Source organism: Hemibagrus wyckioides, linkage group LG25 (genome assembly GCF_019097595.1).
Source record: "Hemibagrus wyckioides isolate EC202008001 linkage group LG25, SWU_Hwy_1.0, whole genome shotgun sequence".
Classification (NCBI taxonomy): domain Eukaryota; kingdom Metazoa; phylum Chordata; class Actinopteri; order Siluriformes; family Bagridae; genus Hemibagrus; species Hemibagrus wyckioides.
This window is the reverse complement of record NC_080734.1, coordinates 20247238-20273391: the sequence shown is the minus strand read 5'-3', so window position 1 is coordinate 20273391 and position 26154 is coordinate 20247238. Positions and strand designations below refer to the sequence as shown.

Here is a 26154-nt window from a genome sequence, read left to right as displayed (position 1 = left end):
TGTTTTCATTTCTGGAGGATACGCCCCTTCCAGAGGAACAGGAAAAAACTCTGGTTTAATCATTATATCTCACAAAACTAGTGATAATAAGAGAATATTTATGTATGATTAGAGAGCTCAATGCCTCAGATGAAACCAGCAACAACAGATTTGTCGAGGAAAGGAGCGCAGTGTGCTAGAAACACTGTCAGAAAACCCGAATATTCTTCACAGACTTGTTCGTTTCCCCCGTTTGTGTGTGTTACTTCTCTTAAATAGTGAACTAGCTCTTGATATTGTTACATCAGCTACTGCTTTGTAGCTCGCTCAGCGTCGCTCTGGGAGTCGTGTGAATGAGCAGCTCACTAGTGGACTGATTTATTTGCCCAGCCTGGTCACTCGCCTGGTTCGCTTATTTGCAAGCCCAAGGTCAGCGTTCTCAGCTCTGTAACAAAAAACAGGCAGAGATTTTTCTCCACTGCAACCCGGGATCCTGCTGATTCAGCCAGAGCACATCCAGCAGCCCTGATTCATCACTTCATTAGTTCACTTTACTCAGTGTTGATCTGTTCTTCAGCACAAGCATGAAATAAACATCAAACGAGTCTGCAGGAATATTTCTGCTCCTCTCTGATGCGTGTGAGTTGTTGAGCTGCTGCACCTTGTCTTTGCCTGAGAGTCGCTTCACTTCATGGAGCTGATACTATGTGAGAAGCTTTTAAAGAAATTCTTAACTTATTATGAGTGTTTCTCACAACACTGCTGAGGGGAAGTGTAGTGCAATATCTGCAGTGGCATCTGCATGGTTAAAGGTGTTGCTGTTCTCCAGCGGCGGATCTGCAGGTGGAATGGAGTGCAGCGAGCGGATGTGAAAGTGGTGGATTAGTGGCTTTTCTGTCATCCTGCATCCTCCTCTCTGAATGCACAGAGCTGCTCCTGTGCCTGGGAGCCGCCACAGTCTCCTTTACTGCTGCTGTCACTGTGTGGAGATGTGTTTCACTGCTCAGCTGCACGTTGCTAGGGAGCTGAAGGGCAGTGCGTGGGGTTGCTGTTGTGCTGGATGAAGGAGGATATGGATCATTATGCCAGTGTGTGTAGATCCAGGGCTTTGTATATGATCACAAACAATTGATTTTGCACAGAGTCAAGAATCCGCTTTCGAATTCACTTCAGACGTCTAAATCCACGCCGGTGGAAGGACGAAGCCACGGAGGCCGACGGCCTGCTCGTCCTCATGGTTACGTTGCCAAGGCAACTCAAAGTGATTTCTTCTGCAGTGGATGTGTCACTAATTCCAAAAAGAAGTCGATGCAACAGTTCAACTCTGGAAACAGTCATGAAGTCAGGAAGGCAGCAAGGTCATGGAGCACAAAGTGCACTAGATGATCATCTCAAAGTGAAGGCCACTGGCAGTGTTCAGTGTCTCCTGACTGAGAAACATGGAGCTTCTCGGAGCATTTGGCTCACTGCAACAGCTTGTGTGGAAACAGTGGATATCAGCACAGACGCTCAAAACCAGCCAGAGTTACGCTGAAGAAATGAGAGCTGGTGTGTGATTCCGCTCGCTCACGTCCAAGTGCTGGACAAAGTGCTGGAACATACTGAAGACTGGAGACGAGGCCAGTGTAATGCAGTATCCAAAACAAATAAACAGAGCGAAGGGAAAATTTAACCCAGGAGTCGCAAAATATAGGCGAATATTGCACTTTTTCAGCAAATATAGGATGTCGATCTGTGAAGATAAGAGGTCGAGCGTGGCCAAAGGAAACTGTGACTTCATTTCAGGAAATGATGCATCCCTATGATCTGACTCTCTGGAGTGTGTCGAATTTACCTTCTCATCAAGATCAGGAGCGCTAAATCGAGATACACGCTGAGAAAACATTTCTGTAAACATCAGCTGATCATGCATTGTGAAGTTTATGATCTGGGGAAAACATGTTGACCTTCCAGTCCAGCTGCATGTTTTACTAGAAGCGTTCACGTGATTTTATACGCCGTGTTTTGGATTGAGCTGAAAAGGACAGTTTGTGTTCTTTTATTGTTTTTGTTGCATGAGCATGACGTTAATGCTACTAAACGCATGTTTCTCCGTCAGTTAAACAAAAGGCCAATGGAAACGGTCCTCTTCTACCGGTCATGCCATGCTGCCTCTGTACTAAAAGAAGGTTCCTGCAGTGGAAACGTGCCTTTTGTCTCGTCTGGTCCGTTTTACTAGGTTAGTGTTTGTTGTTTTTTTGTGCGGAACGGAACCTGCAGCTCATTCAGGTGAACCGAACAGCTGTCCATTCACACGAGACTCGCTCCACATGAGTTTATAGTCTGCTTACTACATTTATTTATTTATTTATTTTGTTATACCTTAAATCTTCAGTGACTTTTGCTGCAGTTCAGACCATCTGTCTGTCGGAATGGTTGGAATGGGCTTTCTGGAAATTTCTCTGGAAACCTTTCCACAGCACGACCCCATCATGTGCCTCTTCCCTGCTGGAGGATCTGCTCATGCTTGATGGAGAACGGCACATCGATCTCAATTTGCTCCGAGTTACACGCCGTAAAACGACTCCTCTTCAACGATTAAGCTTTAGTAGTGTTGCGCCAAACACTTTTTTTTTTTTTATATAGGCTGCTGTTATGTCCAAAATAGACTCTTACTGTAAGAAGTGTCCCTGTGTACAGTCTCACACTCAGGGTCATGTTACTGTAATGGTTTAAAGTGGACTGCAACAAAAGGCAAGCAGAGGAGGAGGACTTTTAAGCTGTATGTAAAATAAGTAAATAAAAATTTCTCTCAGAGCCAAGACACTGCTCCATCTTCCACAGAGACCTACAGAGCCTCGTCTCTTCAGTGTCTTCAGTCTTTCCCTCACTTTCCCCCTCTTCCTTCTCTCCTGCCTGCCTCAGTCTCCTCCCCCTTCATTTCTGCTCTCTTTGGCTCGTCCTGCTGGATCTCTTTCCAGTGCGAGTCTGGAACAGGTGGTCCCTGGGATCCCATCTGTGAAGAACAGCTGCCCTGTGTTCACTGCCCCAACACACACACACACACACACACACACACACACACACCCCACCAAAGTCTTTATTCTACACTCTGGCTTATGTTACCGTTTGGTTAAGTGAGGCTTTGTGACCCGGCTCTGGAAGCATGTGTTGGTTAGTGTGCTATAAAACTCGTCCTGCCCCTTTCTGGGGCTTTTGTTCTGCACCAGTTATCTATTAACTAATCACCAGTCTATATCTGAACGTACTGAATTTATATTCTACACCAAACTGCCCCCTCGTACGTCCATCGTGTTGAGTGAATTCAGATGAATTACAGACTACTTCTGTTTGAGCTAAACTTCCCATCATCAGTAAACACTCAGCACATACTGTGTTATCTCTCTGTAACATTACTGCCTGCTGTTTAAACTGGACACAATAAATAAAATGTTTCATCTGAGAATTTTTTTTTAGGAATATTAGTTAGATTTCTGTGTTTTTTTTTTCAGCACAAACCAAGCAGCCAAATGCCATTTGAGATTTCAGCTGTCTGTGTCCTGTCAAGCCTAAACACCCACTTCACTCTAGGGGGTGTGTGTGTGTTGGGGGTGGGGTTCTGTGCGGTGGCGGGTGAGGGGAGGGGCAGCATTTGGGGTGACAGGGGGGTAATTAAACAGGTGAATGTCACTGTAAACAGCTCTGGATCTCCTGATCACTCTTATGCTTGTGGACCCAAACTCAGCAGTATAGCTACTGTAGTGCTGGAAGTGTGTGTGTGTGGTCATGTCAAACCAAATGAAACATGTATGTAGAATGTGCGGTGGTGTTGTACACTGCCATCGTGTGCTCTGTGCATGTTGGAGTAGTTTATTGCTGATGGATCTGGAAGATCATAATAATATAACACTGTAAAGAGAGTGTGTGTTTCTGTGCACTGACTCCAGTTATGTAATTACTGTGCTGCACTTTATTTCACTATACTTGCATGTCAGTTTGTGTGAGCTTTCTCCTTCAGTTTGTGTGAGCTTTCTCCTTCAGTTTGTGTGAGCTTTCTCCTTCAGTTTGTGTGAGCTTTCTCCTTCAGTTTGTGTGCTTTATAAACTGGATTCAGCAGCAAAGTCCTGTTCACCTCTGGTGTTAGTTCATGGCATACTAAACACTCCTGTTCACTGCAGAGCCTCCAGCATGCTAACACACACCCCTCCTCCTGCTGAACCCGTGCTCTCTATCTCTCTCTCTGTAGCCCTCTCTCTCTCTCTCTCTCTCTCTCTCTCTCTCTCTCCCCCCTTTTATACTCAATTGGATACAAAGCCTCACAAAAGACCAATTCTACACCCAGCTCAGAGATTCCCTTAATTAATAGAGAGTAATAATGGTCAGGGAATGATGTGCTGTGGTAGTAGTGGTGGTAATAATAATAATAAAGTCAATGTTTATATAGTGATTTAGAATTTTCTGTTTAAGTAAAGTAAACACTTTTCCATTATAAATAACTTCTTTTGAGATGTCATGGCAGATTATTTCCACTTCATGAAATACAGTCCACCTAATTATTATTGGAAATATTTTTCAGGCTCCAGGAACTCTGTCTTTGATCATATCTTGGGTTTTTTTCCGGGAGTGTAAACATGAGCTTGCGCATGTCTTCATCAGCTTTCACTGTTATACTAAGTGTTTAAAAATCCTGTTAATCCCAGTCGAGTTCAGAACAGGAACATAACTCTACACTGTAATACGCTTACAGATCTTCATCTCCAAACTGATGTTTCTTCTTCTTCTTCTTCTGCTTCTTTTAAGTCTAGTATTAGATACCTCTGTGGAAAGAAAGTGTATGTAATATTCATGCTGGAACCCTTGTTGATGTGTAGAGCAGATCCTGTGGGGTGATGGTCAGGATACTGGAGACAAAAAGCAGTGCCGAGTTTGTTAATTCCACTAAAATGCCCATGCAGAGATTACAGCTTTACGATTAGGGGACTTACGTTAGTGACCTACATCGATGGCTGGAGCAGAGCCCGAATGTCAAAGCGCGCTTGTAAATATCCAGAACACATTCTGTCTTTTTAATGATCCAGAACTGCTCAGTGTGTTGATCAATACCCTCAGGTTTGGTCTTCTGCTTGAGTTTGTGTCTTAAGGAGCTTTGCAGTGCACATCTGGAATCAGAGTGAAGCTACAGAATTATTATTATTAATATTTTTTTTTTTTTTTGCAATATAGAGCAGTTTACTGTCCCCATGAGCTGTGAGGTCAGAGTACTGTGGATAATCACCTTCCTCCTAGTAAATTAACAGAAGGGTGTATTTAACTCTTAATAACCAGTCCCTTCTGAAACGACTAAATCTAATCTCTCTACAGGAATGAATACACTGTAAAGAGTTCACTGAGAGCTGATTGCAGTCTGAGCTGGAGAGTAAGCCTCTAGTGTCTGTGCTTGGGATCTGCCCTTACACACACACACACACACATTTACTAGCTGATGCTGGACCTGACTAACATGAGCAAGCTCTGTGTAATGTGCTGCAGGTCTCCTTCAGAGTGCAGAGTTGTGTAGAGATCACTCAGGTGTCTTTGCTTCAACTCCTCCATTGAACATCTATAGACATGGCATTGATACTGGACACACTTTCTATTCCTACATCATCAGAAAGGGAAGCAATAATTTGCCTCCATAAACAACTTAAACAACTTAAATCCACCTCCAGCAGATCCCCCGAGCTATCTCAACTCTTCCCTCACCCATTTTACCCTCCCAGACCCTGACTCAAATTAAATCCTGTCAGCTTCATCCCACACCAGCTTTCTCTTCTGTAAGCTCTCACTCCATCTCTTTTTAACACTCCTTTCGATTTGGAGAATAGAAAACAACACTTTCACCAGGGAATCACGCTTAGAGCTTCTCCAGATCTAGAGAATAATCGTTAACAACACATTCAAAACTCTCTAAAGTCCTTGCTCATGCAAAACTCACTTTAAAACACCAGTGAGGCGAGTCGTAGCCACTCTTAGACTCTCCGCTACTGGGGGGCAAAGGGGGCAAAGATCCTTTAGTACCCCAGCCTCAGACTCTGAAATGTTTCCCTGTAGACCTTTGCAGTAACTTACACCTGGCATTAATGTGTGTCCTAGATGATCTGATTGCATGTGTTTCGTACCTCACCTGAACACTGTCCTCCTTCAGTGTGGTCTGTTTCCTTCAACCTCGTTTGGAGGTGGTCTGAGACATGTATGACCTCATAACATCCACTGTGTACAGGAGAAGCAGCTCTGTGTGTCCCAGACGTAACAGTTGAGTAATAAGTAATAATTATGAGACTGTTGTGTCCTGGTGCTGAACTGTAGTGAGATTAATGGATAAAGGCGATGCTTTAATAGCAGAGTTTTTGCTTCATTTCTCCTCTACTGTTTCATTACCAGCAATGCAATCATTTGAAAAAGTCTATACATGTCCACACTAGGTTTTCTGCCTGAAAAAAGATGCAGCAGAAGACTGATATGATGCTTGTGTGAGACATTTTTCTTCAGCGGAAATGATGAATGAAATCCGATCAGCGGTTCTGGTGATAACTGGAGATACCTTCAAAATGCCAAGGTGTAAATGGCTGTGTTTTAGCTGTCCATTGATCACATCACTCCATGATGTTTATGCGCTCTCCTCTCTCTCTCTCTCTCTCTCTCTCTCTCTCTCTGGGGAACACTGTGGTGTGTTGTGGCACTCTGTCGGGTTGCTCAGGCCACACGGCTCGGCTGGCTGCCGTCTAGTAACACAGGGTACAGGGCCGACTGACTGGCCACTTTAAATATACAAGCAAGATCAGCTGGATTATTTTTGTTGTGTCCTTCAGCTGATGGCACTTTGCCTTCCTGTGGTCATCTACAAAGGTGCATTTTTATCCTTGGTGGATCAGGTTAAAGAAGCATCTGGCATATTCTGGTCCTTTTTTTCTTTTAATAAACTGCACCAATATTTACAGTTACACAGAGTGGTGTGTGTGTGTGTGTTGGATCAGAAGTTTACATCCCCCTGGCTCATAATGTATCGTGTTGCTTCTTGGGCATCAGTGAACGCTTGCTCCTGGTGGAACAGTTGTGTACGAGTTCCTCAGTGTGAAGAAGTGGAGCTCAACATCATATAGCTGCTGGAAAGGAGTCAAATATGCAGAAGGTGCTAGAAAAGCAGTGTGTGCGCAAGAGTGAAAAAAATAATTATGGCTCGTCTTGTACTAAAATGATTAGTGTTAGTCGTATGTACACGCATGACCTCAGCTGCACATGTATGTGCCTTTTATGTTTGTGGTGTGAAAACTTTTTTTTTTTCTCTTCTGGTTGGTTCTGGATCCAAATGAGTTGCTCTGAGTCAGACACAGAGGAAAAACCCCTCCTTTCTCCCTGTGTTCTGCGCTGAGGTTGAAGGGGGTGAAAGAATGCAGCCTTTCCTGAGCTCTAATATGGAAAGAGGCTCGCTGGATTCATCACTGTGGTGAACCGAGCTTCTCCTCAGGAGGGGCAGCAGAGGAATGTGGAGACATGAGTACATCCACAATCACGCACAGAGTAAGAGCTGTAGTGCCAAGTTACTCCAAAACACAGAGAGAGAGAGAAGGAGAGGGGGGAAAAAGGCGAAAGAGAGAGAGACAAAATGAGGGGGAGAAATGGAGAGAGGGGTAAGGGAGAGAGGGAGGGAGAGAGAGGGGGAAATCTGTGGGGTTAAGGCAGCTTAACTGGGAGCATGACTCATCACACTCTTATTGCCATGTTTGGTACTAAAGCTCCATTTCACCTCCATGTGGACTTGATTACCTCAGAAATCAGACGTATCTCTGGAGTTTGAGGGATGAAACGGAGGTGTAAGAACGCGTGAAAGCGAACTTTCATTTGTTTTTGTTTTTTTATTTTTATAAAGGCTAGCTCCAGTGTAATGGTATCTCTCAAGTTTGGCTCTCCAGCTTGTTGTAGGCATTTGGTTGAAGAAATGATTAACATTCCAGCGGTGGTGCATTTATCCCATTATGAACTCACAGCTGCTTCACTTTTCCCTCCCATCTGTGTCTTGTTAGGCGTGAGACCGGCGTCCTCACGAGACGTGAATGGCCACGCTGCAGGGGAGAATGGCAGCGCTGCTCGGTCAGTGCTGTAAAACATGCTGGCTTCATTTAAATCCACACAAAAGAGGAATTTGAATAACAAAGATCACGTTTTATGTTTCAGATCCTTTGGTCTTTGTTCATTGGCTGGAATCAAGTAACATTATTTTAAATGCTGAGTGCCGAGACTGACACGGCCATGAAATCCTGCAGATTTGACATTTTCTAATCTGATCTAATCCCGATGTTTTTCTACATGACATAAATACACGGATTATAAACTGACTTGAAACACGTTGTTTTGAAGCTTGTCGAAGCTTATTGTGTTTCACAATTGATCAGCAGCAGATCCGAGAGCCGACTCGCTCGCTATAAAGATGTATACACACAGACATTGTACTTCTTTATTTATAAACAGAAAGGCCAGTTTACAGAGCAGCAGCACAGGTCACAGCTCTGATGCACACTGCCTTCACATCACTGTTTATACAGGAACTTTGTCTCGAAAGAACATCTTTCTCAGCAATCATATTTTGTTTACGGCTCGTTTCCCGATGCAAGGCTTCATCTTTTTGTAGGTTTTTTTTTTTGGCAGTCTGGCTGAACATTATCAACATGATATTAAAAGATTTAGGGATTATGGTGTCAGTGCTGTGGGCAGATGAGCCTCAGAAAGGAGACAGACTAGTGTTTTTCCTCGGGTCCGGTTCAGACCTCATCAGCTTAAGGAAGCAGTCACGCGAGCACATCCTGTGATGTCAGCGTATGAACCCCCAGTACACCTGAGCTTCATCAGCTTCCTCTTCTGACTTCACTAGATCTTTGAGTTGGTTGATTTCATCTAAATGTTTAGATTTCACATCATTTTTAATCGACTGATCCTGATTATTTGGTTTATTAAACCTTTTCATGATTGTCTCCTGGACATTTAGTAGTCCATACAGAGCTTCTGTTCACTGAACCCAGTCCATAATATCGTCCCATTTTGTCTGTGATGTCCGTATGAATCTTTGTTTTTATTGAGAAGAAAAATGCCTGGGTGATGAGGTGAGTGGTGTTTGGAGGGAATTCATTTCTTTGAGTTCGATGATTGTGTGTCGTTATTTTAATGGAAGAACCGAACTGGTTTAGCAGCATGCACAAGCGCATGTGGGCAGTTTCTTTTTTTCCCTAAATTATTGTAGCAACACTGCGTTGCTAACAAACGGAAGCTTCTGATCGGAAAAAAACATTGAAAAATATTCACACCTCCTGTCTTGAGCTGAAAGCACTGAGCTGTGTGTGCTGTTGCTCCTTGACATCGTAGCTGCAAGTTTTCTCTCATCAGATGAAGAATTTAATGCTTGAATCAATACCACTGTGCTGTTGCTGTGTGGTTTGCCTCAAGTTCCCAGAAGGCTAAATTACACAGTTGTGCAAACTAAATCCTCTGGTCAAGATCTTTTATCTGGGAATAAACTGCCTGGTGAAATCACAGGCAAGGAAGCATTTAATACATTTCTTTTATTTTTCCATTGTTCATGCTTTTTTTTTTTTTTTTGAAAGTTTGAACCCTCTGACTCTTCCTCATTTTGGGAAGTCGATGAGACAGTGACAGGCTGAAGGTTTCTGACAGCCCTGAAACATGAAGTGAGCTCATGCTGCCTTTTGGTCAGCAGGTTTATTCTGGGGTGAGGGGACATTCTTTAGGGGGCTGGACACGTGGCCAGATTTAGCTCTAACGGGTGGGGTTCTACTGGGAAGCAGTCAGACTGCGAAGTGAGCACGGCTCAGTCAGAGACACGGAGCACAGCGAGACAGGAAGACGTCCGTTCTCCTCACAGGTGGAGGTTTAGAGGAATGCAGCGATGACGCGAGACGCGTAAGTCGACAGCACTAGAAGCCTCAGCTGTTCTGTGTCACATAATCAATCTTTAAACCTTGCTTCTCAGGTTGTGTCTAAAGGCACTGACCTACAACCTGAACTCAGTAGAGATACATCCAGAGCGCTGAAGATTAACTCTGACTGAAATACAGTGGCTTTCAGGTTTCATAAACTGGCTAATTAGCAGCATTGTGTAAGCTTTCAGGTTTTTATTACATTCAGTCTACGCTTCAAGACCGTTCTGGCCGTTAAACGCAGCATTCAGCAGCATTTCTATTGTTAAATTAAGTGATGAAGCTGCTTCCGTGAAGAGTCTTGCTGTAAAAGTCTTGCTAAGCCTTTGTAGGAATGTATTTGCCCTATTTGGACAGGATTAGTTTCACAAAGGAAGCTAAACAAGATTTTCACTTCAGTCCGAATACCTCAGATCAGTCACTTTTACAGCTTCAATTTGCTCATGTCTGAGATTCAGCTGTCTTTAACCTTCTAGAGAAGCACATGTCAAAATAACTGGAGGTTAAATACATCTGATCTGAAATGATGTGGTGTTTCTGGTGTGTCCTGCTGATCCGGAAGCAATAACATGCAGACTCCTGGCAGTCTGGGCCTAGTTACTGAGTTCCTAGCAGACGATTAGCTGACACATGTACAGTACATGCCGGGGTCATGTGACCTTATGATGAAGTGCAAATGACATCGCTATGAGTTCTGCAGAAACAGCCGATCAGTTCAGTCATTTTTGTCTGAAAGCAGTGTGCATGTAGTGTGTGATGATGATGATGTACATGTCCTCCAGGATGCAGGTCTGATCTTAACCTCCAGCAGAACTCGTGGAAAGGACGTGTAGAAATGGACAAAATGATCCATAATAATCTCTCCATCATTCCTACTTCTTAAAAATGTATTTACATGACTTCCTGTGCTGCAAGGTCACACTTGTTCGAGCTGCTAGTTCACTAGTCGGGACTATTTTAAGCTCCGTCTCTCTGTCTCTAGTGCACTGGAAGATCGTCTTCTTAAAAGTGCCACGGTGCATCGCGAAAACCAGCGAACATGTGCACTGTGTTTATTTACTGGAAATGACATCATAATTCTGAAGCCTCTCAGCTTGGAAAATGGCGGATGGACTAAACTCTCAAACTCGTACGTCTACCAGTGTGAGCAGCTTGTTATCGCTGAAGTGTTTAAATAAATCCTCTAGCTAGCCTACGATCCTGCCTGAAGTATCATGACTGAAACTTTTGAGTTTATGTGAACACACAAAACTGAAATATTTGATGTTTTGGGTTTTTACTGATGAGGAAATAAGAGTTCGTCAGTGTCTCTGTGTACAGTGAGTCAGAGTCTTTACCAGGAGCACAAACTTGTATACACAGACACTGAATCACCTCTGAGAGAGATCGAGATGCACCCCGTGTCTGATTTCGGCCATTTTGCTTCAAACTAGCTTAGAAGTAGACAGAAACAAGGCCTCCATGACGGCAGACTGACTGTTGCTTCATGGTTGGTCTTTGGGTTTTTTTTTTTGGATTGGAATGTAGTTTTTGTACAATTGTAACTGCTTCATGCTTCTTTAGTTACTGGAACTGATCCGATGCGCAGGATCAGAATCGGGTCAGCATCAGCACAAATTGGTGGATCGGATATTGGCAGAAAAATGAAGGAACTCGAACTGATCCTGTAACACATGGAAAAAGTTTGGAATTGGATTTGGAAAAGATTTTTTATTTTTGTATTTGGAAATGTTTACACAAAGAGACGTGTTGGTCTTTCTGTTTGGAGTGATTTGTTTATTATGTTTATACTGATGATTATTTATACTGTACAATTTAGCAGGCAAGCAATTTTTGCTTGAAAGAGTGAAACTGAATAAACAAAGCTGAGGTTTTATGTAAATTCTTTTTTCTAAGTGAAATGCTTCAGTTAAATCATTTTAACGCAATATTGAGTGAGTCTAGATCTCGGCTCATACTTTTCAGCATCAGGAATGCTGTAGCGCAGTCTCCACTTCCTGTTGCAGAAGTTCTAGATGTTCTCAGGATGACAAACGGCATACATTTCTTATAGCAATTACTGTAATGTTCCTGAAAACTGTTTTTCCCGCTTTAGTCCATGCTGATTTCTTTAAAGATTCTTTAAAATTCTTAGGAAATAAATCTGACCAGGTCTGCAGCTTCCAGATTGTGAAATTAACAGGAAAATGTTTAGGATTTTTCACAGCATTATAAAAGGTAAGGCTGTGTGTTTCAGCCGAGGCGTTAAGCTGCTGCTCTCCGTTTCCTGCAGCCTCTGTAGTGTGCAGTTCTGTATGAAGCGCTATAAATATCTTACAGAAGAGAAATGCATCTGTTCCATGTAGCAGCTATCCCTTAACACAGCCCAAGACACTGAAAGACTGATACTACAAACCATGTTAGTACCAAATCATTTAACTCTCTCTCTCTCTCTCTCTCTCTCTCTCTCCTCTCATCCTGCTGATAAAAAACACAGACAGAGTTAAGCTTGGGATGAGTAGATATTAATGTGACTTGCAGGATATAAAAGTCTGCCCCACATGTAATGCTGCAGTAGAAACTCTCTCTCTTTCACACACACTCACACACACACACACACACACCCCTGCAGGACAGTAATCTTCTCTACAGCTACAATTTTCTCACCTTGTGGGGTTGAGTTCTGGCTGCAGACAGAGGAATGAATGAATCTGAGGAATGAAGTCATCAGGTGCTGATGGGTTTAAAACCAGGAGCTGCAGAATCCTGCCCACAAGCTTGACTCATATCCTGTTAGTAATTGGTGATTGGTAATTAGGGTCGGGGGGGTGTGTCGGTCGTTTGAGGTCGTAGCGACGATTCTCACTTGAAAATATGACGTCTTTCTTCTTACTGACCAGAAACATCTGTTTACTTTCCAAAGTAGAGCTACAGCTAATGAAGTATTTGGAAGTCAGTATGTCATACCTTTTATCAAAAAGTCTTCTAGCTTCCTTATGAACATCTATAGCAAAGATTGATGCTGGGTTTAAGAGTCTCGTGTCTCACAGCACCATGTCCTACCCTTCTGGTAGTCATCATGCACTAGGACTGGACCAGTGTTAGTGTAAGTTTGATGTTTGAATCAGTGATCTGTTGATCTGGCTGTCCAATCACATGCTGTGTTCAGTATCACAGGATCGTTGAAATATTTCAGAAGCAAACGTTTGCCTCGCTTCGACTCTTTATATTAGCGAGCAGGCTGCCATGCGGCACCCACTTGAAAGTGCTTCTTACTTTATCAGCGCTAATACAGCGGTCACTGAGGAAACCTGACCTGGTGATGATCCCACTGAGCTTCCTAGTTTGGAGCAGAGGAACCACCACCATCCTCCACTGTGCCATGTGTGATGTTCACATTCAGCTCCAAACCACACACACACACACACACTGCGTACTGTAGGTGCAGGTGTTTTACAGGACATGCAGTAATTCAGCATTCAGTGTTTTTCCAGACGTCTGCAGCAGAGTCTGTGTTTCTTTATGACTTTATCTGTTTGTGTAAAGCACAGAAGACCATGTTCCTGTAATTGTCCCCTTGTGCGTCTCCCATTGCTTCACGTGGAGTCTAGTCATAACTAGGACTGTTCTCATTATATACCACTTTACAGCATGCTCAATTACAAAAGCCCGGAGTGCATCTATCACACAGAGAATTCTCCGGAAATATGCAGGTCAGCCAAAGGCAGTCCTCTGCCAAGAGAGGGAAATTCTCATGACTAACACGCAGGAGCATACGACGATCACACTGAGAACGTAGATGAAAGCAGAATGCTTATTCCTTCTCATAAGCTTTCATCAGAGTTGGAGGAATGGCATGCAGGACTGGCAGCATGGCTGTGTTGAACCCCGGCTCATCTTCCTGCTCTGCTGTTTAGTGACCGCTTCATAAGCAGGGGGTTTCTCAGTAATTGCTGGCTTGTGAAGGTTGTGTGATGTTTTTGTATAGTATAAGTTTGTGTGATATGATGAAGCTTGCTGGACTGATTGCTGTACTTCAGGGAGTGTCGAGCTCAGAGTCTGTGCTCAGTATCAGAGACAATGCTTTGCTGGGGAAAGATAATTCAGCGCTCATACAGGGGGCACTGGGGAGAGCGGGGGTGGAAGAGCAGGGGGGAGCAAAGGAAGGAGAAAGAGCAAGGAGGGGGGCTAGAGAGGTTTTTATTTATTTATTTATTTTAATATTCAAACACAACCTGCTTAGTTGAACAGTTGTAACACAGTGTAGTGGTTTAATCTTCCCCCAATGTGATCATTCTTAACAACCACGAGAGCTCAAATGCCTGTTGCCAGGTTACCATCCGACACAGTGAAATGTGGGACCGTGTACGCGAGCGGCATGGAGAAGCACCATTGACTCGCGCCCGTCTCTAAATAATGAATCACCCATGCGTTCTGAGCAGGCGAAGGCAATGAATAGGCGAGCGTGATCAGGACCGAATCCGCAGCGCCGGGGCTTCTGGGGGTTAAGCCATGCAGCTCCAGCCTCCGACGCACTGCAAGCTGTCTGGCTTCATCCTGCATGAAAGATGCACCGCGTCTTCAAAAATGGAAGTCCACCGGTACGTAGGTGTTGGTTTGCTCTGGTCTGTGGGTGTGTGAGAGCTGCAGAAGGATCTGTTGATTTTGTTTTAAACAGATTGGGCTGGTTAGAGCTCAGAGATTTAGTGCAGTGTGAGGACTGAGCACCAGCAGCATTAGCTTTCAGCTCATCCTTGTAGCTGTGTGTGTGTGTGTGTGTGTGTGTGTGTGTGTGTGTGTGTGTGTGTGTCTGTGTGTGCGAGCGCTAAAGATTTGATCACTAAAATGCTTCATGATAAGCTTGGTAAAGAACGGATGAAGAGTGTGTGTGTGTGTGTGTGTGTGTGTGTGTGCTTGCTTAAGATTTGATCACTGAAATGCTTAATGATGAGCTTGGTAAAGAACGGATGAAGCGTGTGTGTGTCTGTGTGTCTCTGTGTGTGTTTTGGGGAAATTCAGTCATCAAATATTGAGTAGGAAATCTCCCATCTGCTAACTCTTACAGCTCCACACCACAGCACCACATTGTGCTATTTCCTACACACATCCATAGACCATCTTTCCCTATCCACACACACACACACACACACACACTGGTCACTTTAATAGGAACATCTGGATATGCTCATTCATGCAATCAGCTACTGCTTAACCTCCCTCAAGGGATCAGTTAATGTTCACATTAAACATCAGAATGAGAGAAAAGTAAGAGCTGTGTGTATGAGTGTTGGGGGGTTTAGTATTCCAGAAACTGCTGATCTCTTGGGATTTTCACACACCATCATGTCTGGGCCGCAGGTCAGTGTGTGTAGTCGGATGAGAGGATAATGGTCAGTCGGCTTCATGCTAACAGGAAAACTCAAAGTCAAATAACTCAATCACATCTACAACTCTGTTCAACTGTGCAGAGGAGAAAAGCATATCAGAAGCATGGATATCTGTTACAGAGCTGTGTGTGTGTAAATGAGTGTGTATATATATGGATGGGTGTGTGTGTGTGTGTGTATGGATGAGTGTGTTTATGTATGTATTTGTGTATGGATGTATCTGTGTGTATAGATAGATAAAAACTCTTCGTGACCTCATCTAAATAAAGATGAATAACTTGATAAAGCTCAGCAGCCTGGGACAGAGTCGGAATGCTGTTCTGCTGTTTCTGCCTGAAGTCTCGTGACATTTTTCTTATGTTTTTTTAGCTACATGAAACTGACCTGATAGCATCTGTGCAGGTTATTTGTTGTGATTAGAAAATATCTGTGATTAGTTTCGGGGATTTGAGAGAGTTACATGCTATAGGCTTCTGCCTCACTTTCCCTTCACTGTTGCTCATATTAGATGAATTTTATTTGATGGTTGAATTTTTTTTTTTTTTCCCCCCACACATCATGACGTGGTCATCACCGGTGACTGATTTGACCTCAGAGCAAAGATTTAGAACAGTGAGTGATGGATATAAAGACCCATTATAACTGGAGCTTGTTTTTATATTAATTCATGTGATTAATAATAATAAAGAACATCATTTTTAATTAGTCAGCCAGTTAAGACTTTAGGCACAATGTTAATTCCATTATCCGTGATTAGTCATCAGTCACTAACCCCTTCAGCAGTCCCGGGGGTCAGTAGGTTAAGGATGTGTTTATATTAGTTCAATTCAATTCAATGTATTTGTATAGCGCCTTTTACAAAGGACATTCTCTCAAAGCTTTACAGTTTAAATTAAAGTTACTATTTATTTAAGGTTAATATTTATTATTATATTAGTTCATAATAATAATAATAATAATAATAATAATAATAATAATTATTATTATTATTATTATTATTATTATTATTATTATTATCTGAAACCCAGATTTGGACAATACTCTGTTTTTGTCATTGTTACTGTATCCAGTGTAGTTTTTGTTTGCAGTGTTTTGTGTAGAATGTTGGATAAAGTCCTGCACTGCGGCGGGGTTTTACGATCGCGTCTTCACGACAAAAACATTCTGTTTGTGTTTACAACATAACAGCAAACATTATCCACTTCTCCTGGACATGTTTGCGGTCTTCCTCGCTTACCAGATGCATGTTGAAGATTAATGATCTTGAGGAATTGTCCCAGCTACTGATTTTAATCATCCCAGAACCACAATTATCCCAATTCCGATATTTCTTTTTGAATGATGATGCAAGACGCTAGACACCGGTTCAGGCAAGGCACATTGCTACACATGATGAGCTCCAGAGCTTGGCCTCGCTGCGTGTGTAAATAATTCACGGCTTTCGGAGTGGCTGAGCGCTGCTGTAATGATGGAGAAGGTCTCGCTTTTTATCATGTAACTATTTTTACTTCTCTTCTATTTCATCACCTCTAAGGCACGTGCAGAAGTCAGTGCTTTATCTGCTGGAGGTATCTATGTGGCGTGATGCTAATCTGAACGTGATGGTTCATTGTGAATGGACTTTATTTATTAACTTTGTTTTAAATGGAAATGTGGCTCACTGTCTGTCTTTTCAGAGCTTTTTCTGGAACAAAGACCAGCACTGACGGCACCACTGAACTACACACACACACACACGCACGCACACAACTACACGACACACACACCTCAAGCATCTCACAAACCATACACATACACCACACATACACATCAATCACACATACACACTCACACATCACACATACACCACACACACACACCAGTTAATGAGCTTGAACACACTTTATGTAACTGGCCATTTTCGCATGAGCACTAGGATGGACACGCGCGCGCGCACACACACACCCCAACACACCCCAGTTAATGAGACTGAACACACATTATGTAACTGACCATTTTCACATGAGCACTTGGACACACACACACACAGAGGCAGTGTTTGTTGATTGTGTAATTAGTGACATCACAGTTGTTGTGGTGTAAACATTCAAGTCATGGAGGATTTTATTTGAATTTAGGACAGCACTTTACAAATAAAACGTTTCTAAGCTCTGTGGAAACGCTGTATAACGTCCACAGATGCAGAGGAGAGCGTGGAGCCGATTTTTTTTAAATAGGTGTGTTTTTGTTTTTTATTGTGCAGCCGATACACACACACACACACGGCCTTGTGTGCTGAAGGTGGGAGATGGCTGAAGAAGTGCTAAATGGTGATTGGCTTTCTCTTTCCCTCCTGCCCTTACACAAGATCTTTCTCTCAGTATTACAGAGGAACCACACACACACACACACACACACACACACACACACAAAACCCGCCCACGTGCGCATTGTTGCTAAGGTGATGGCTGTAATTCCTCAGCCTATAAAAAGACCAGAGGAGAGCGGGAACTCGCCAATGAAGGCTTGTAACTTATGAGTGTACGTCTCGTGGCGGCTACGTTGCGCTCGGAATCTCGTTGCACTCCCAATTATTTTGTGAAATCTTTAATAGATGTAAAAAAAAAAAAAAAAAAACGCACTCCCTGCTTGCATGTGTGATGCTTCCGCAGTCTTATGCAAGATTCACAGAGCAGCCTCTGGTTCGTCTCTCTAAAGATCTCTCACGTGTTCACGTTTTTAAACGCCTGTACTGGATTCTGAGCTTCTTCCCTGCAGAGCTGTGACCGGAGGCTGATCAGCTGCTGGAGAATCAGGAGTATAGCTTCATTTTTTTGGGGGGGTTTTTTGAAGTTGATGTAGGTGTGCTGTATATGGAGTAAGCTGGCAGTTCGGCGTGTATTTCACTGTGGGAGTCTGAGCCTATTTCAGGCTCTATGTTACACCTACACCCAGCCTGGAGCCTCCCTGTGAGCTGTGCTCCTGCTGCTCCAGCCAGCTCTCTGCCACTGAGTGTGGGTTTAAAATAGCTCCTGTCTTTCTCACACTCCTGGGGCTTGTAGAGTAGGTGCAAAAGCCTCAAGAGCGTTCATTCAGAAGGTTCACATCCTCACTGGAGCTTTTCCTCAAGCCTCATTGAGCATGAAGATGATTTACACTCGAAGATCCACTGATTGTTAATCTTTCATCATATCATATACACATACATCATATACACGCACCATATACACATCAAATCATATATACATATACATCATATACACGCACCATATACACGTCAAATCATATATACACATACACATCATATACACGCACCATATACACATATACATCATATACACGCACCATATACACATCAAATCATATATACATATACATCATATACACGCACCATATATACATATACATCATATACACGCACCATATACACATCAAATCATATATACATATACATCATATACACGCACCATATACACATCAAATCATATATACACATATACATCATATACACGCACCATATACACATCAAATCATATATACATATACATCATATACACGCACCATATACACATCAAATCATATATACATATACATCATATACACATACACATCATACACATATACATCATATACACGCACCATATACACATCAAATCATATATACATATACATCATATACACATACACATCATACACATATACATCATATACACGCACCATATACACATCAAATCATATATACATATACATCATATACACATACACATCATACACATATACATCATATACACGCACCATATACACATCAAATCATATATACATATACATCATATACACGCACCATATACACATACACATCATATACACATATACATCATATACACGCACCATATACACATCAAATCATATACACGCACCATATACACATCAAATCATATATACATATACATCATATACACGCACCATATACACATACACATCATATACACATATACATCATATACACGCACCATATACACATCAAATCATATATACATATACATCATATACACGCACCATATACACATCAAATCATATATACATATACATCATATACACGCACCATATACACATCAAATCATATATACATATACATCATATACACGCACCATATACACATATACATCATATACACGCACCATATACACATATACATCATATACACGCACCATATACACATCAAATCATATATACATATACATCATATACACGCACCATATACACATCAAATCATATATACATATACATCATATACACGCACCATATACACATCAAATCATATATACATATACATCATATACACGCACCATATATACATATACATCATATACACGCACCATATACACATCAAATCATATATACATATACATCATATACACGCACCATATACACATCAAATCATATATACATATACATCATATACACGCACCATATACACATCAAATCATATATACATATACATCATATACACGCACCATATACACATATACATCATATACACACACCATATACACATCAAATCATATACACATATACATCATATACACGCACCATATATACATATACATCATATACACGCACCATATACACATCAAATCATATATACATATACATCATATACACGCACCATATACACATCAAATCATATATACACATATACATCATATACACGCACCATATACACATCAAATCATATATACATATACATCATATACACGCACCATATACACATCAAATCATATATACATATACATCATATACATGCACCATATACACATCAAATCATATATACACATATACATCATATACATGCACCATATACACATCAAATCATATATACACATATACATCATATACACATACACATCATACACATATACATCATATACATGCACCATATACACATCAAATCATATATACACATATACATCATATACACATACACATCATACACATATACATCATATACATGCACCATATACACATCAAATATATACACATATACATCATATACACATACACATCATACACATATACATCATATACACGCACCACATACACATCATATCATATATGCACACCACTCTACACACCCCTCACAAACACCACCACCTTACACACACCAAATACACCACCCTACATACCACCTCACACACACACCCCACCACCACACACCCTACACACTCCTCTAAACACCACCACTCTACACACACCTGTCTTAACACCCTACACCCAGCACTCAATATAATTCAGAATCCTTACCTTATCAGAAAGAAAGAAATTCAAGATAAGCACTCACCCCTCACACATCCCTCTGTCTAATAACTTTTTCACCATGATGTTATATGTGATGCAGAATACAGGCCAGAAAAACTGATCTTTTTACAGGCTTAATAAGTACTTGGATCTATTTAGACTGTGACTGTTCCATCCATCAGTTATTAGTAAATCAAACACAACACACTCTATCTTAAAAGTTCTATTTCACTCAGTTGTCTAGTTCACATTTGCAAATATTTCGTTTAATTACACATTTATGTTATGCACATTATTATTTCAGTCCTTCCAGGATTACACAGAGATTTCTTTGTGATCGTTGCAGCCAGAAATGTTTGATTTTTGCTGCTTTTTACAAAACTTTGCGATGCAGCTTTTTTGTTTTTGTTTTTGTTTTTTTTTGCTTTTTGTTGTGGAAAACTACTTGAATTGGTGAAATCCTGAGCACAGAATTCTTCTTTTCAACCCCTGCTATTGATAACTGTGCTCATGTACACACATGTGAATGGAAGAGGGATTAGGTTGAATGTGTGTTGTGATGTCACACGAGATGCGTCTCTGCTCAAACCTGAGGTCATTTTGAAAAGCTATTTTGAAAGCTCCTGTGAATATTGTGGAGTTAGTGTGATCATTTCAGTCTTTTACTCGCACTGTTCACTCCATAATGCTTCCTTCCTCCATAATCACATGGAAGATGACCTGACCTGGCACAGAGCAGAATACTGGGCTTGATGTTTGGTCTGATGTCACTGCTGTGGAACTCGGTCTTTGGCTGATCTGTAGATGTTGCAGTGGAACTGATGAGTAGCAGCTGATTTGGTTGGTTCCTAACTTCCTGCCTTATAGTTCATTCATTAAGTTGAATTGTTTTTTGTTTTTTTAAAATCCTGCTTTATATTTTCCCAAAACCTGCTGAGGATTCAGTTGAAGTGCTTCCTCTGGCTTTTCCTTGATTGCTTAGGCCCAGGATTTCTCTGTACTGGCTTTCATGAAAATCTCATCATCTCCACAGTGCTGACTCACTGGATTAAATGTGCATGTTATTCATGGAGCTCGTGAACACAAGCTGCTGGGAATGCGGAGCCCGCTTCCAGTTCTAGTCCATGTTTTGCAGTGTTCGTTTCCTCTCGGCTTAGAAAGCTGCTTAACTTGTACTAAATCCCAGTGCTGCAGTTTGACATCACTGCTGTGTCTCCTGTGTGTGTGTCTGTGTGTGTGTGTGTGTGTGTGCTTTTGGGAATAACAGGAGGCACTGGATGCAGAGAATTTGTGGAATTGTGAACAGGACTTCTCTGAAAATGTAAAAGAAAGCATACAGACTTCTGACTTTTTGTCTCTTGTTAGTTTTTCTTTTATTCTACTTTTTTTATTCAGCTTTACTGTGCACATTTTCACTGTTGCCACAAAAAACACTGATTGTAAAGCAGCCCTTTAGAAGTGAGTTGTAAAACACAGTGATGAGCCCCAGAGGCTGATGGTAGTGATGGTAGCCAGTGACAGTCAGACATGTTTTCATTATAATCTGAGTGGATTTTCAGGAACCCGTTTAAAATCCAGCAGCAGGAGAACCGAATCAGACACCAATAGACTTTTTTATTAGTAGTAGTCCTTTTTGTTAAAGAGCAGATATGTTTATTTTAGTAGGGGATTGTTTCTCCTGCTTTAGCTTCAGCTTTTTGTGCATGTATGTTGGTCATTAAAGGTCAGCCCTGTGCTCTGAGGGGTCTAACACTCTGGTGCATCATATTAATCCATACTAAACCGTCAGTTCAGTGTTCCTGTGCAGCGAACAATACATTTATAACACAGTCACAGATCTGCCATTACATCTATCAGCTTGTGACAGCAAGGAATTAGTGTCTATAATGACCTCAGAAACTACACTGACCTAATAGTTCCTCATGGGCCCTTGATTGCTGTTGTAGAAAGGACATTAATTAGTTAGTTACATTATTTACTGTCCAGTGTCACCCAAATAAGGACGAGGTTCCCTTCTGAGCCTGGTTCCTCTCAGGGTTTCTTCCTCATCATCTCAGGGAGATTTTCCTCACCACCGTCGCCATAGGCTTCTCATTAGGGATAAAATAGTTTAATAATTTAATTTAATACATTTTCTATACATTTTCTCTTTTCGATTTCTCTACTTTTGTAAAGCTGCTTTGAGACAATGTCCATTGTAAAAGGTGCTACACAAATAAACTGAATTGAAAATTGAATTGAATTCATCACCCAGACTTTTTTGTAATTAAATACAGACTTTCGTTTTCTATAGAAAGAAAGTCATTTTGTGTCAAATCAGGAGGCGCATCAGCAGCTAGAGTAATTTAAAAAAAAACCACTCATTTCTCCTGAGCATGTGAGCTAATATGTTAGCAAACTAAGCCGGTGCTAATAATGCTAAAAACCGAGAAGTCTCTCTGCTACATTCAGGCAGAATTTCCAGGTTATAGAAAGCATGTCGGAGGTTGGGAAGTTCATCTGAGACTCCGTGTAGATGAGAACTCAGGATTCAACAACACGCCTGAGCCTCAGAGAGCTGCGGGGTTTCCACAACACGAGCAGCTAACAGCAGACTGTGAAGCCAGACACCGTGCTTCAGACACTGGCTTCAGTCATGCTAGCACCGTTGCTATGGTTTTATTTATTTGCACCAAAGTGGGTTAGTTTTAAAACGACAAAGCTTGCCAAAGAATAAAAACATGTCTGATGTGCTGCTAATAATCTGATGTCTCAAACACCACAGTTTAAATGACCGAGCAATCAGACGAGGTTCTGTAACCAGGTTTTCCCTCAGAAATCATCTGTGTTGATGTGTTTTTTTTCCTCAGTAATGTCAATAGTCATGATTTATCTTTGCTTAGAGTTTTTATTAAAGATGTCACATTCTAAATCGGGCGTCTCCGCTTTGCATAACGCTTTGTCATTTTACATTATAATTCAGCTGTACATGTCCAGCAGTCAGAATAGTGTGTGGAGAGACAGATACACACACACACACACACACACACACACAAGCACGCACACACTATAATTCAGCTGTACATGTCCAGCAGTCAGAATAGAGTGGAGACACACACACATACATTATAATTCAGCTGTACATGTCCAGCAGTCAGAATAGTGTGTGGAGAGACAGATACACACACACACACAAGCACGCACACACACTATAATTCAGCTGTACATGTCCAGCAGTCAGAATAGAGTGGAGACACACACACATACATTATAATTCAGCTGTACATGTCCAGCAGTCAGAATAGAGTGGAGACACACACACATACATTATAATTCAGCTGTACATGTCCAGCAGTCAGAATAGAGTGGAGACACACACACATACATTATAATTCAGCTGTACATGTCCAGCAGTCAGAATAGAGTGGAGACACACACACATACATTATAATTCAGCTGTACATGTCCAGCAGTCAGAATAGTGTGTGGAGACACACACACACACTATAATTCAGCTGTACATGTCCAGCAGTCAGAATAGTGTGTGGAGACACACACACACACACACACACTATAATTCAGCTGTACATGTCCAGCAGTCAGAATAGTGTGTGGAGACACACACACACACACACACACTATAATTCAGCTGTACATGTCCAGCAGTCAGAATAGTGTGTGGAGACACACACACACACACACACACACACTATAATTCAGCTGTACATGTCCAGCAGTCAGAATAGTGTGTGGAGAGACAGATACACACACACACACACACTATAATTCAGCTGTACATGTCCAGCAGTCAAAATAGTGTGTGGAGAGACAGATACACACACACTATAATTCAGCTGTACATGTCCAGCAGTCAGAGTAGTGTTCTCACACGTGCAGTCGCGTGCAGTCGCGTGCAGTGCTCTCTCTGCCTCAGTGTTGTGATGTTGGACGATGACACTAATCACATCACTCTGCTGTGTCACTCTAAATCACACAACAGATGGTTCAACTTCTCCCTGAGTAAGTCTGAGTCACTCTTTGTATCAGACAGCCGTGAGACCAAACACTGATTATATTGTGGCAGATTTGTCAGATTTTCTCAAGGTGAAGCGTGACTGTAAATCCTTTTTATTCCTCTGTTGAATGGAGCTGTTTTTCTCTGTAAGCATTAACTCTGAGGTTCAGTATTCAGTGCAAAATTCATTCACCATGTTAAACTTTAGAATGTGAGTATTTGAATATTGTGTTTATTAATCAGTTGCTCCATGATATCAGAGATGTTTTTGTTAAAATTGCTAGATTTTGCAGCTTTTCTTTTAAAAATTTGTGATGTAACATTCAGAGTTTTTTGTGTGGAAAGCTCCTTGACCTGGTACATGTGAAGATGCATGTAATGACTCTCTCTGCTAGCTGTGCTCATGGTTTTGTAAAGTTTCAAGCTCCTCTGAATATCACAGAGCTTACTTTTTGTGAATTTATTTCTGCGATCACAAAATCAGAGTCCTGGAATGATATCTGTAGTGTCTGTGATCTTTCTCGTAGCTCTTATACTCGTTTCTGAAAAAGCCCTAGCACTAATCATCTGTATGGTTAAAAGGTAAACATTAGCAGGGAGGATGTTTCCCTCACCCCTCACACTTCTCTCTGTTTTTATTCTCTCGCAGTGAACAGAGTATCTGTCAGGCTCGGGCTGCTGTCATGGTGTACGACGACGCCAACAAGAAATGGGTTCCGGCTGGAGGTTCCACGGGTTTCAGCAGAGTCCACATCTATCACCACACGGGGAACAATGCCTTCCGGGTGGTGGGCCGCAAAATCCAGGACCACCAAGTAAGTTTAAAATGAATCACCAACTGCTGATAACGTCATGACAAGTCAAACTAAATCCTCCTCCTCATCATCATCATCATCATCACTCCGGGGCATGTGAATGGTATTCTAAACATTCTAACACTTCCATTGTAACCCCCACATTTCCTAAGCAGAAGGTTTTGCTTGAATGTGACAGTCCAGGCTGAGACACACTCTGTGATGGATGACACACAGCTGTCAGTGACACTGAGCCTGAAACCAACCATTCTCCTTCGAGGAGTTCAGATAATATACCTGCAATAATGGAGAATTCAGTGAGGAACGTGTTTCATTCACTCTCACAGGAGCTGAGTGGTGCTTAGTGCTGGGGTTAGACTTAGACTCCAAATAATCCTTCACACTAAACTCTAATCCTAACTTTAGACCAAGACAACAACACAACCTCTCCCAATATACACTAATATCTCACTCACTCACTCACTCACTCACTCGCTCACACTTTATTTCTCTGCACACGCCTGATCCATCCTCACAGTCAAGCTCCTGGTTGATGTGTCCTGTGTCAGTGACTCCTGATGTCAGTGTTTGACATGTCCTGCATTGTTTCTGTGTTCGGCCCGTGACTCGTGACGTGTCCCATGAACGCTGAGACACTGTGTTAGAGGCTGTGCGCTGGAGTGTTAGAGGCTGTGCGCTGGAGTGTTAGAGGCTGTGCGCTGGAGTGTTAGAGGCTGTGCGCTGGAGTGTTAGAGGCTGTGCGCTGGAGTGTTAGAGGCTGTGCGCTGGAGTGTTAGAGGCTG

General features: G+C 41.9%; 1 protein-coding gene across 6 annotated transcripts in view; it reads left to right on the top strand.

The window, feature by feature from the left end:
- enah (ENAH actin regulator) overlaps positions 1-26154 on the top strand; it is an 81555-nt gene that overhangs the window by 6882 nt on the left and 48519 nt on the right. The window contains exons 1-2 of one of the 6 annotated variants that reach the window (XM_058379118.1): positions 9767-9906; positions 25207-25372. In XM_058379118.1, coding sequence (XP_058235101.1) covers positions 9893-9906; positions 25207-25372 — 180 coding nt within the window. In that variant the 5' untranslated portion in view covers positions 9767-9892. Of the gene's footprint in view, positions 1-9766; positions 9907-14193; positions 14504-25206; positions 25373-26154 lie in introns of those variants that run through there. The other 5 variants (XM_058379121.1, XM_058379122.1, XM_058379116.1 and 2 more) reach the window with 5 other exon arrangements.